This window comes from Podarcis tiliguerta (genome assembly GCF_965153285.1).
Source record: "Podarcis tiliguerta genome assembly, chromosome: 4".
Taxonomy (NCBI): domain Eukaryota; kingdom Metazoa; phylum Chordata; class Lepidosauria; order Squamata; family Lacertidae; genus Podarcis; species Podarcis tiliguerta.
Genome location: NC_139537.1, coordinates 28,145,718 through 28,158,601, shown reverse-complemented (window position 1 = coordinate 28,158,601; position 12,884 = coordinate 28,145,718). Strand labels below are relative to the sequence as shown.

Below are 12,884 nucleotides of genomic sequence, written 5' to 3'. Positions count from 1 at the left end.
AAAGGAGGGGAAAGGACATTCTTGCATCGCTCTTTGGGAAATAGGGACTAGGTGAGCTTCTGCCCAGTCAGGCATTCTCTGCCTATTAGTGACCCTAAAATATAGCAAGTGCATAGGGTGAGAGCACTAACAACAGCGGCCAGTGTTTAATGGGCCCAATGAGGTACAGCTGCAGCTGTGGTTTATAATGTTAATAACTACCCAAATATAAAGAGACCATTATTGCTCCTTCAGACATTACCCTGTGGAGTATAGGTTTAAAAACAAAACACTGGATATTAATCTGTCTTGTGGATTTAGTGGTGCTTCCCTTACTATAACTTGAATCTAGACTGTTATTTGTGAATATTTTTAACGTGCAGAACATTTAATTTTTTCCCCTGATTTTGTCTCTTGACTGAGAGTAAAACAATCACAAATAAGGTGTAAATAAACTAATCCGTTACATATGACAGCTATCTGTAACAAATCCATCTTCCTTGTAGCAGAATTTCATTCCTGCCGCAGTATCCTTTGATTAGTAAACAAATATATACTGATAGATAATTGCCAGAGAGCTTATCTTCATTCAGGATATGAGATTTGTAACTATTTTGGAAGGTTTAAGTAGGTGTACTCAAGTATACATGATAATTATGAGTCCGAGTACATACTACTAACGTCTGATATTTAATCTAGAGAAGCAGGAAGAAACCAAAATTCACTTTTTGGGTAAATTATAGCATACTAACACCCCAGACATAAACTCACCTACCTATGCATGTGGCTTTGCAAAGGTTTCATTTTTGACACCCAATAGTCATAGTCCAAGTTGAATGTGAAATAGCGGCTGGAAAAGAATGCAATAGAAATTGTTCTCTCTGATTGGTTTCTTTCTGCAGTGTCCTCCATCACTATAACAGCCAGATCAAAAGCTGCTACAAGAAATGTTCTAGTTCTTGCAGACAGGTTGCAGCAGACAGCTCTACAATGTTGACTATAGTGCTCCTAGTAACTTTGCCTCAGGAGTTTTAAGGGAGTAATCCCAACCTCTCTGAAAGCTGGCTTAGGGGCCTTGGGAAACAGAGAAAGTGCTGCTCCACCAGCAGGAACAGAGATACCTCTGCAAAATGAAATGCGGGAAGAAGTCCCCTAATATACCAATGCAAAGTTCCACCAACACAAAATGTTCTACCAATAGAGTAGGGGGAAACAGGTTATGTTAGGGGCAGCCATAAAGATGTGCCCAAAGCTCCTTTGTTTCACAAACAAACAAACAAATGGAGGGACGCTACACCCTAAAGTGGAAAGGAGGAAGAAAAAATGTCCCTACCCACAGAAGAATGGCAGGGAAACTGATATGGCAGCTGCTATGCCCAGACACAGTCCTTTACACTTACCTAGAGATAAGCCCTATGGAATTCAGTAGGGCTTACTGTTGAGTGCTACACAATTGCAGTGTTAGTCCAACATTGTTTAACCCCAGAATTCAAAGCCACTCTCAAATCTGTAAACAGGCGCTGAAAAGCTCTACTGTCACTGTGGGCAGTTAGACTAGTTGAGTAAAAAAGCAGATGTTTGTTTCCTATAGCTTCTTGTTTAAAGGCTGGCCAGTGAATAAATTTGACATGCTGTCATGAACAACTTAATTTTGTTGGCTAGAATTGCCCTGCTGTACCAGTGATAAAATTTTGTCTTTACTGTTAATAAAGTTACTCTATAAATAAGTGCAGCAGCTTTATTTTCATGTCTAGAGTTGACAAATTTTTAGACAGAAGTTTATTCCGTTTGAAAAGCAGTAACATACCAATAAATGGGTCAACAGCAGAATTAGAGTAGGAGCAACTCAGAACAACAAAAATAAAAGGTACCTACAGAAGCAGAAGGGTACCATTAAAGAGAAAATACAAAGAACTATAATGACAATTTGTTTATACCTTATCACTGTTGATCAGAGGGTTGCTAAGGCCAAACTGGCCTCTCCATCTTTCAGAGCTGACACACTAACACCACCATCCGCAAATTTGCTTAATCCGCATGTAAAGTAATTTTGCTCTGGGACAGTATAGAATACAATTTATGACATTCATGTAGGCAAAGTAACAGGTAAGTTCTTCCTTATATCAAACACACGACACTTTTCCACTCAAAGGCCCTAGTGAAAGATTGGTTTACTCCTTATCCTGTTTGTAGTGCTATAAAATTTCATTCTGAGGTACATGAAGTCTTTATAATGACATTACTATATCTGTGCTTCAAGAGCCTCATCAAAACTTGTATACAAATTCAAACTCTTAATTTTCAAATTTACATGACAAGAGTAAATCGGTTTCTTGATAGTTCAGACGATCTGTTTAAAGTCTGATAAACAGCTGCTCCAAGTGAAGTGGCAGTAAGGTGGCACTCAACAACGAACATAAAAAACAGCCCAATTCTTGTGTGTCCAGCATAAATGAACAAAATAGCTTTAGAATTCATATTCATTTTCATACCTACTAATCATTTTACAAGCTTGAATGTGATGTGCTCTTTTGTTTCCCATTAACATTACTACATACAAACCAAAAATATGCACCTGTCACTTAAGGGTGAACATGTCAAAAAGCAAGTACAACACATGAAGCTGGAACAACTCAGACTTCTCAAAAGAATTAATATAACAAAAGCTACTTGAACTGCATTATGGCTGAATTCATTAAACAAGCTTAAAAAAAAATATTTTTTTGAATGAACAATAGCTGCACATGGCACCAATTCAGGAAAAAAAACCTAGCCAGTTCACTCTCCATACCAAAATGATGGTTGGCACTAGTCATATTATCGGAAACAAATCCGTACAAACCTAATTTGTAGTGAGATTTACATTATTTCTATATCCATATAGATTAGCTACATTGACAGCCGTTGCCTCTTCCAGCATGATTTTTAGCACTGGTTATACCCCCCCCCCCCATTTAAACACCATTTCTAAGAAACCTCAAAGCAGCTTACAAAAAAAGACAAGAAAATCAAGAAAAAAATACAGCCCTTCTACAAAACATACAGAAGCTAACACACAAAAACACAATCACCTCAACTGTCTAAGCATCTGGGTGGGCTTCTCTAAACAAGAATGTTTTTAGCAGGCACTGAATGTACCCATAGCTTCCATGCACACAAGGGTTTGCCCATCAATTTCTTATGTAGAGGACATTTTGCTTCCATCTTTGCAGTTAATAGAGGTGTGTCTGTACAAATGAACTATTGCATGTTTGGAGTGCATATACTTCTCTAGGGCAGGGCACATCACTGTACACTATAGGTAAGAAATATTCAATTGTATGTTCAAAAGAAAGGTATATTTTAATCTTGTCAACTCGGTATACCTAGCACCACTTCAAATATGATAATTGCATAATGATCCTCTCACATCTGTATTACAATTTTCAACTGAACTCTGAGGTATATATTTCCATCTATTTGACTGCGTCCAGACCAAGTACCCTTTTTACGTGCACATCTGATCTCAGATATTCTCCTAATAAATGTTGTCTTTCCTAAAGCTTCTTTGCTTTGTTAGCTCCAAAGTAGCTTCTATTACGACACCTTGCACTAACTGTAGGAGATTGCAAGGGGCATGTGGACAGAAATCCTCACTCAGTACAATGGGTTATATCAGGCATAGGCAAGCTCAGCCCTCCAGATGTTTTGGGACTACAATTCCCATCATCCCTGACCACTGGTCCTGTTAGCTAGGGATGATGGGAGTTGTAGTCCCAAAACATCTGGAGGGCCGAGTTTGCCTATGCCTGGTTATATGAAGAGCAGTTTATCTTGTACGATACAATTGCAAGGTAGATAATGCCACTTTTGATGAGCTAAGATTAGCACTCTTAGCAAAATGCTGGAATATTTCATTCATATTTCACTGCATTAGACTCAATTATGTGCCCCATGATATAATAAATCTGACAAGGAAGGTTACTGTAAACAACAGTTAATTTCCTTCATGCAGAATTGAAAACTGCAAGTCAAGGTGAAAACATTTAATTTGCAAATGAAAGAACAGACAAGCGACATATCTTTTAAATTTGCATCACTCAACACAGCTTAGAGTTCTTTCTCTAAAAACAGTAGCCTAGAAAACATACACATTTACTTCAGCTTATCAATAACTAGTCAGGAAATTGCTATGAAAGAACAGGACACCAATTATATACAATATGTACAGTTTTAAAATGCTTTCAAAATCTGATGTACAAAAGTTAACTTAAATGACATTTTTCAAAAAGTTTCAAAAAATCCTTGGAACACGTTCAAAAATAGCCTGGAAATTACAAAGATACAAAACTGATACCTTAATGTATCCTTGTATGAACAATTTGTGTTCTTTAGTAAACAAGTCATAAAAAATATAAAATTAATATAAATAAGCTCAAATGGATGCCTCTTTATGGATCATGTCAGTAATATACTGCAATACTCACACTAATACTTAAATCATGTTTACAAAAATGCTCATGAAATTAATACCAACCGAGTATACATTATTTTATAATGCAATATAGAAACTGATCAACTAGATTGGCCAGAGTGTCAAATGTCACACCAGTGTTAGAATGGTGGGCCAAATCTTGCTGAACTTCCCTCACAAAGCTGTAAGCCCAGCATTCCCCTCTCCTACATCCCTGAGCAACAGAGGCTACTAGATTGGCTCAAAGTTTACAATTTAAAACTTCCATAGAAAGTAAGTATTGCTTTTTCAATGACTGTCATCGAAGAATAACTTTATGCAAGATATAAAAAATTTTCACATAGTAAAACATTAAAATAATTAAATTGGTTTTTATTTGACCTATTAATTCCTCTCTCCCAGAACACTAAAACTTGGCTTCCAAAATATTAACAGAAGGCTTCAGTGGACGGAGAGAAGATGTATCAAAGCTAACAAAAACAATTACAAATAAATAAATTCTGGGGGGGAAACCAAATAGGTTTTCTTACTTGTCCAATAGAAAGTAAAACCACAGCATAAAACAGCTAGAGCAGCTTGTAGGCCTCTGTTAGTCAACTTCTTTCCTTCATCCACCATTCCAACATGAAACTGAGCTGAGGGTATTTGAACTACATTCCTATCCTTACACTGGTGTTCCTGGAAACTGTTGCTGCCTTTGCTCCAATGCTTGTTGACTTAGTAGCTGCTGTCGTTTCTGGAGAAAATGCACAACTTCTGGACTTCTCAGAAGTGACTAAGAAGAGACAAAAGACACCAAATTAGACAATGTCTGCAATCTTCCCCTTCCACACACCGAGTACAAGGTATGCAAGGATGTCTTAGAGCCAAAGTACACCTCCCACCTCCCAGCATAATAGAGGTGGTGAGCATGCAACACACCTAACCAGGCACCAAAAGATAAGGCCCTCTGCTCTTCATTTGATGCATTCAGCATTCTCATGAGCTGGATTTAAGTTCTGCATGTAGGGCCTAAAAAAGTGGTACAGAGGATGTGCCAAGAGAAAACATGATCACTTATGTTCAAACATATGAACTGCCTTTTTAAATATCATGATGATGATGCAGGAATCCTCTGGACACTTTCTATTTCAAAGGCCAGAAGCACTTACCAGTCTTTTGTGGTTCAACACTTGTTCCAAAAGTGTAGGTTTTGCTGGCCGATCACCAATGTTTCCTGTTCTTTGCTTTGATATGGAAACTGAACTTTCAGTGCAATCCTGACCACAAAAAAACAGAGGAGGGAAATATACTTACTCTCACTAGAAAGCACTAATGGGAAGTTTCAATACAAGAGTTCTCAATGACTTTTCCTGAAAAATTATGAACACAGTGCAATTTAGTGCTGACTACTGGGGAAGTGGGAATAGCTAAAAATTGCTTCCCTTCCTATCCTATTGATAGAAACAAGTGAGTGGCAATTGGATACGACTCTCAGCTATTATTATGACACTGACACACAATTATCATAAAGCAGATGATTGATAATGTTTCTTGGCAAGAGTAACTAAAGACAGATTTACATTATACCAGGGGTCGGCAAACTACAGTCCGGGGGCTGGATGTGGCCCCCCAGGCTCATAAATCCAGCCCATGGACCCTGCTGCCTGCTTGGTCAGTCCCCGTGTGTTGTGGATGCCTCGCCGCACGGGGACTGACTTCCGCGACGCTGGCATGGCTTCTGGGTGGGCGGCGACGCTGGCGCAACTTCAGATTGGCTGTGAAGCTCCTGCAGCCAAGCCAAAGCTGGGGACGGCTCTGGGCAGGCAGCGATGCTGGCGTGGCTTCAGATTGGCTGCAGGAAGTATCCAAAGCCTCACTGTCCACATGCATGGTAAACCCAGAGAGGCCAGCGGGCGGCCAGCAGGTCTGGGCCATGCCATGGGCATCGTGACGGGCACGTTGCAGGGCTTCAGCCAGAGCTTGGTGCGCCTGCTGGCCCCGTGCCTGGAACTGCTGCTGGTGGCACGCTTGGCGGCTGCGCTGGAGCAGCTGGACGGCGATCTGCATGCCACCTGCCCGGTGCTCTGAGTGCATGGCCTTGGACGATGGGCCACAGCATGTGGTGCACGCCACCTGGGAGCTCCATGGGGATGGGCTGATGGAGCGGCTGCTGCTCGTCAACAACGCCAGTGAGCGGGCGGCGCCAATACTCGCTCCTGAGCATGTGCAGAGTGTGTTCCTCCTCCAGGTCCGGAGGCAGCTGTGCAACCAGCTTGCAGGGTGTTTATATATTTCAAAATATAGTCCAGCCCTCCACAAGGTCTAAGGGGACAATGGACCAGCCAGCTGATGAAAAGGTTTCCTGACCTATGCATTATACATTTAAATCGGCTAAAATTTGTTTTTAATCATGATGACTGCCAAATAATGAATTCTGTGACAAAGGTAAAGAGCTCTAACAGAGATCTGTGACAAAAATGTCATAGCAGCCTTTAAAAATTCCCCACTTTGTTTCATGGAAAGCATGACAGATTGGTTTCAAACCAGTTCCAAGCTGGCTGTAATGTGTAGGTTGGACTCTGGAAAACTAAAAAATCAGGACACTTGTCAATGAGGAGTTATGTTTTCAGTGTAATAATAGGCCCCAAACGATGGAACTCATTCCCATTAGAAATCAGGCAGGCACTGCCCCTGCTAAATTTGAGGGTCCAAGTTAGCAACCGTTTTATTTCAGGGGGACTTTGCACCATTAATATTGTTGTTGTTGTTAATTAACCTTCTATACTTCCCTATATCCAAAGATCACAGAGCGGTTTGTAGTATAAAAACACAAAATATATAACAACAACAACAACACCCCCTGAGTGATGTACTCTGATGTTTTAAATATGTAGTATGGTTTTTTTAAGCTACTCTGATATGTGGTATTAAGTGATGCATAAATGTTTAAACAAATAAACAAACAAAACTATGTGCAAGCTAACCTGGGGGTACTGCACCAGTGCATCAATGTTGTCACAGAGATGGTATATATATTAAAAATGCAACCACAAAAAAGGCATTCTGAAGGTATTTCAGCATGGCCTCCCCCTGCCATCACAGCCAGCCAGCCAGCTGGGGTCAGGAATGATCATTCTAGCCACCGTCCTGCCACATCTAGAAGGCCGCAGGTTCCCATCCCTGAGTTGGTTGCTCATGTTTAAGGTCCAGTGGTGGTACTACAGCTCCGCTGCTGTGCAAAAAGGGAAAGAACCCATTTTCCTGCTTTACACACCTCACGACAGAAAACAGCCTGCCTGCAGGTGTAACGAGGAAGAGGGAACAAGCTTGCTTTCTCCTTGCTCTGGAACACTCAAACCAATGGCTTCAAGTTACAGGAAAGGAGATTCTGACTAAACATCAGGGGAAACTTTCCGACAGTGAAAGGGGCGGAACGGTCTCCCTCGGGAGGCTGCGGGCTCTCCTTCCATGGAGGCTTTTAAGCGGAGGTCGGATGGATACTTGAGCAGGGAGTCCTGCCTTGAAGGGGGTTGGACTAGAGGACCTTTGGGGGTCCCTTCCTACTCTACGATTCTCTGATTCCCAGCATCCCAACTCCAGAAATAAGCTCTTTTCAGCGGCTTCCCCGTGCCCCTCTCCTCACCTCAATTCTCCCGCTGCCTCCGGGAGAGATCCCAGCTCCAGCCTGCGCGGCGGCGGCGGCAGCAGCAGCTGTGGCAGAGCAAGGGGCGCCTCCTCCCGCTCCGCCTCCGCCACTTCCAGCGCCCCCCAAGGCCTGGTCGCTCTTCTTGCGCTTGTACTTGTCCTTGTACATCTTGTTGCGGTGCCTCTTGCACATCCAGGGCTTGCGCTGCTTGGCCACTTGCGTGGTGGTCTCGCTGCAGCCTTTGTAGGTGCAGCTCTTGCAGCCGCCGCCTCCTCCTCCTCCCGACTGGGCGCCGCCCTCCTCCTCGTCGTCCAGATCCTCCAGGCCTCCGCCGGGGCTGCCGGCGCTGTCGCCTCCGCCCCCGTCGCCGTCCGCGTCGCCCGCCGCCGCGGCCGGGCCCAGCTCGTAGAAGACCATGAGGCCCGAGGGCGCCTCCGAGGCCCCCCGCGACGGCGGCTGCTGCTGCGGCTGCCGCACCACCTGGGGCTGCAGCAAGGCGCCCACCGCCTCCCCGTCCCCGCCGCAGGGCTGCATCACCAGCAGCGTGAGCGGCTGCGGCGGGGAGGGGGAAGGCGACGACGAGGAGAAAGCGGCCGAGCTGCCGCTCGTGTTCCCGGAAGGCTCCGTCCCTCCGGCAGGCCTCGCAGCCAGGGCCTCCCGCAGGGCCCCTCGGCTGCCACAGCAACGGCAAACGGGCGCCACGGGCCGGGCGCTGACAGGTTGCCGGCTACTACGCACGCGCGGGGAAGGCGGCGCGCACGCGACCTCCGCCTCCTTTCCCCGGAAGCTCACTTAAGCGCGCAAGCGCAGAGGCGGCGACGGCGGGGCTTTCCCCGCCATCCTTCCCCGCTTGCGCGTGCGCGTTGCAAGCCCGACGTCGCGCATGTTCAAAAAAGGCCGCTAGGGTAAGCGATCTCCTTTATGATAGTGGAGTAGCGGGAGGATTCGTTGCGCGCATGCGCCGTCGTGTTGGCAGCCTGTTCGATGGGCGAGTGGGAGGCGACTGGGTTTCTAATAGTGGGTCGGGGAAAATCGCTTACTCGGAAGTAAGTTCCACCAACTTCAGTGTGTTTTACTTCCCGGCTAGAATGTAACAGTTCTAATCAATCAATCATTTTATTTGTATACCGTCTTTCCATAGTTCAAACCGTTCTCAAGGCGGCTTACAACATAAAAAAATGACATAACTGCAAATATAACAAAAGAAGTCATAAACAAAACATGAAAGTACATGGCCAAATTGAACAATTTCCACATAAATGGTAAAATCCAGAATAAAGATACTAAATATTAATTGCAACCACAGGGACAGCTGCACAAAAAACAACAACCAAAAGAAAACACAACCCAAACAACGCCCCAGCCCAAGAGCCTGTTCAGCAGCTTTAGGTTTTGTCGCTGGAGTCCGTCAGGGACTTGCCCTCCCAAGCCTGGTGGGAAAAGGCCCGCAAAGCAGGCAGTAGTCTTCCAGGGACTCTCAGAACATACGGCTTCTTAAACAGATGCAAAGTTTACCCATCATGAGAAGAAAAAGTGAAAATGGGACTAGAGGGGTCTGTCCAAGCTGACTGCAGTAGAGAATGCACAAAACGTCTGTAAAAAGTATAAGAAGTTCTGAAGCCTCCTGAAATGTTGACACAGCTCAGCAGAGATTGGGGGCAGCGTCCAACCTTTGTAAAGGGTAAAAGACCCCTGGATGCTTTAATCCAGTCCAGTGGCGTAGCGTGGGGGGTGCAGGGGGGGCCGGCCGCACCGGGCGCAGCATCTGGGGGGGCGCGCTCGCACTCGCAGCTCTCTGCCCCTACCTGGCTCACTCACTCTCTCTCACTGCAGTGCTGGCTGTGCGAATCCGAGCCGAGCCGCCGGGTCGCCGCCCACTGTGGAGGGGAGGGTGCCAGGCGTGCGGTGCGGTGCGGAGAGAGAGCGAGGGACTATCTGGGGGAGGGACAGTGCAGCGGGGGGGGGGCACAAATTACTTGCCTTGCCCCGGGTTAGGGGGCGCAAATTACTTGCCTTGCCCCGGGTTAGGGGGCGCAAATTACTTGCCTTGCCCCGGGTACTGACAACCCACGCTACGCCACTGATCCAGTCAAAGGCAATTATGGGGTGCAGCGCTCACCTTTGTAGCAGGTTGGTGTCATAATGTTTCCTAAACTGTGAGTTCCCTCCTGGGCAGAATATGTATTTTGTTGCATCCCTTTAAATCCAACAGCTTTGTTGCAGCACCACAGAAGAGAATAGGCATGCTATATGTGTGTGAGAGTGTACAGAGATATAGTTACATAATTTTATTATATAACAGCTTTATCAAACAATGAGTATAAAATTGAGTGGATCACATCTCAGTCAGTAAACTACTTGGAAATGATCACGTGTCATCTTGTCTAACAGCAAACACTAGATGCATTATTTTATTTAGAGAGCTCATGATTTGCTTTATGGGTTATGCATCTTAAAGTGGGCCAGAGGTTTTCCAACCCAGTTTTAAGGGTCAAAATCAGTGGGCCTGGAAAGGCACTGGTAAGTAGTGCAGCTGATATAAAAATCCAATAGGATTTATATTGTGAACCGTATTGTGAACCAGCTAACCTTTCTAGATCTTCTTTCGAAGCAACCCCAAAGAGACTGTGTTGCAGTGGTGTAGTCTGAGAGCATAGCCACTGTGGCAAGGTCAGCCCTCTCCAGATAGGGGTGCAGTTGACGTAACTGCCAAAGCTGGGATAAAGCTTTCCTGGTACTAAAAGTTATTCTACTAAAATCTGGCCACAGTTTTAAGAAACAAACAAACAAACTTATTTTATCATATGAGCTAGTAAAGTAGAGAAAGGTCTTAGCACAGGCATCACCAAACTCGGCCCTCCAGATGTTTTGGGACTACAACTCCCATCTTCCCTAGCTAACAGGACCAGTGGTCAGGGATGATGGGAATCGTAGTCCCAAAACATCTGGAGCTCCGAGTTTGGGAGTGCCTGTCTTAGAACAATAGTTGAGCTTGTTGAATTGTTTCTTTAAATGTAAAGGTTCATCATTGTTTCACCCGATGTGTATATATTTAAGGGGCCAGAGCAAAATAACGATATCCAGCTTTACAGCTGTGAAACATAGCAGGTGCTGCTGAATTGCATTGATTAAGCTGTGTCAGGAATTGGGTGTAGTATATAAGGAGCAGCACCTAGCTCTGCCATTACCCTGGGGGATGGGTTGGTGGTTGGGTCTGGTTTGTTTGTAGATGTATTTAGTGTAAAAGGAGTTTTTGTTTTTCTTATTAAAACCTTGTTTAAGTTATTTTTGAGCCCCTTTTTAATGCATGGTCTCCCCAGCAAGCTCTCTGCAGCGTTACTATACTGCAAAAAGCCAACAGAGCTTTGTGGATAGAATAACTTAGGTTCGCCCTCAGCATCTCTAGTTAAAGATCTCTACTTGCGATCAGGGAGACAAACTGCAAGTCAATGTAGACTGACAATACCCAGCAAGAGGAGCCAATTTGCCTGTCTGAGTATAGAGCAGATTCATAAGTGGCAAATTCCCTAGCCATAATTTATTATTTAAAAATTATCTGTAAATGGACTTTTGTGCTTTTTATCTTATTTTTATTTTTTTAAATACACAAAGGAATTTGGGGTGAGTGGGTGGGTGTTCTATCAGATGTAGCTTTAAAAACGTCATTGTAAAGGAAGACTAAGAAATGTGTGCATCTAATGGCATGCTAACCTTACAGAAAAAAACCATCTAAATGCAAATTACCTTACAACTGTTGTACTATTATAAAATGCTAAAAAAAACCCCACCAAAGATGACAATATGGGATTTTAAAACGCTGCTTTGAAAGATATGTGAAGATGTGATCATATACAATGTGAGTAGCATTTAGAACAGTTCTACATCACAATCCATTGCAGAGTCAAGGCACACCTAATAAACTCGCTTATCGGTGCCTAACTTTGCACAGGATTGGGCTGTTAAAATTACATTTAGGATTTCAAAAGGCTTTTAATTCTACTGCTTCTAGAGGTAAATAAGAGCCACAAATCTAATACAAACCTTTGTTTAGCTTACAAGCAAGATATATGCAGAGTCAAATATAACTTTTTGCTTTATTATGTGAAGTTATCACATGAAGCTGATTATGCTGGGGTAGGAAATTCGATCTGAATAGTGGGTTGTATCCCTCCCTCCCCCCAGCCCCTATGGGCCATTTTGACAGATGAGCAGGGCTACCCATCACCTTGGGTTGTTGTTGTTGTTGTTTAGTCGTTCAGTCGTGTCCGACTCTTCGTGACCCCATGGACCAGAGCATGCCAGGCACTCCTGTCTTCCACTGCCACCCGCAGTTTGGTCAGATTCATGTTTGTAGCTTCAAGAACACTGTCTAACCATCTCGTCCTCTGTCGTCCCCTTCTCCTTGTGCCCTCCATCTTTCCCAACATCAGGGTCTTTTCCAGGGAGTCTTCTCTTCTCATGAGGTGGCCAAAGTATTGGAGCCTCAGCTTCACAATCTGTCCTTCCAGTGAGCACTCAGGGCTGATTTCCTTAAGAATGGATCACCTTGGGTAGCATATGTCAAATTGCAATCTTTTGCCCTAATGTTCATCACTTTATGCTTGTTTATGTTGAATTGCATTTGCCATTTTACTGCCCATTCACTCAGTTCGGAGAGGTCCTTTTTTGTTTTAAAGACCCTGAACAGCTTCATATCATCAGCAAACATGGACCCTTCACTGCTTACTAAGTCTAGAGTATCTGAAGAAGTGTGTATGAAAGCTCATACCTTGAAAGCTTATACTTAGTTGGTCTTTAAGGTGCTACTGGAACACCTTTCAATAT

General features: G+C 44.1%; 1 protein-coding gene across 1 annotated transcript; it reads right to left on the bottom strand.

Moving 5' to 3' along the window:
- Window positions 1-1,703: 1,703 nt before the first annotated feature.
- RFXAP (regulatory factor X associated protein) lies at window positions 1,704-8,818 on the bottom strand. Its single transcript, XM_083437251.1, has 3 exons — window positions 8,058-8,818; window positions 5,584-5,691; window positions 1,704-5,207 (listed from the first exon to the last, which is right to left on the bottom strand). Exons 1-3 carry the CDS (start codon window positions 8,592-8,594, stop codon window positions 5,097-5,099), a joined length of 756 nt encoding a protein of 251 aa, XP_083293377.1. The 5' UTR covers window positions 8,595-8,818; the 3' UTR covers window positions 1,704-5,096.
- Between the last annotated feature and the right edge of the window lie 4,066 nt (window positions 8,819-12,884).

Bases quoted from the DNA above. Each gene is read 5' to 3' on its own strand.
- RFXAP (XM_083437251.1), bottom strand. From the start codon at position 8,594: ATGCAGCCCTGCGGCGGGGACGGGGAGGCGGTGGGCGCCTTGCTGCAG. The intron at 5,692-8,057 runs GTGAGGAGAGGG...TTTTGTGGTCAG, and splicing joins GAGGCAGCGGGAGAATTGAG to GATTGCACTGAAAGTTCAGT. The intron at 5,208-5,583 runs GTAAGTGCTTCT...GTCTCTTCTTAG, and splicing joins TGTTGAACCACAAAAGACTG to TCACTTCTGAGAAGTCCAGA.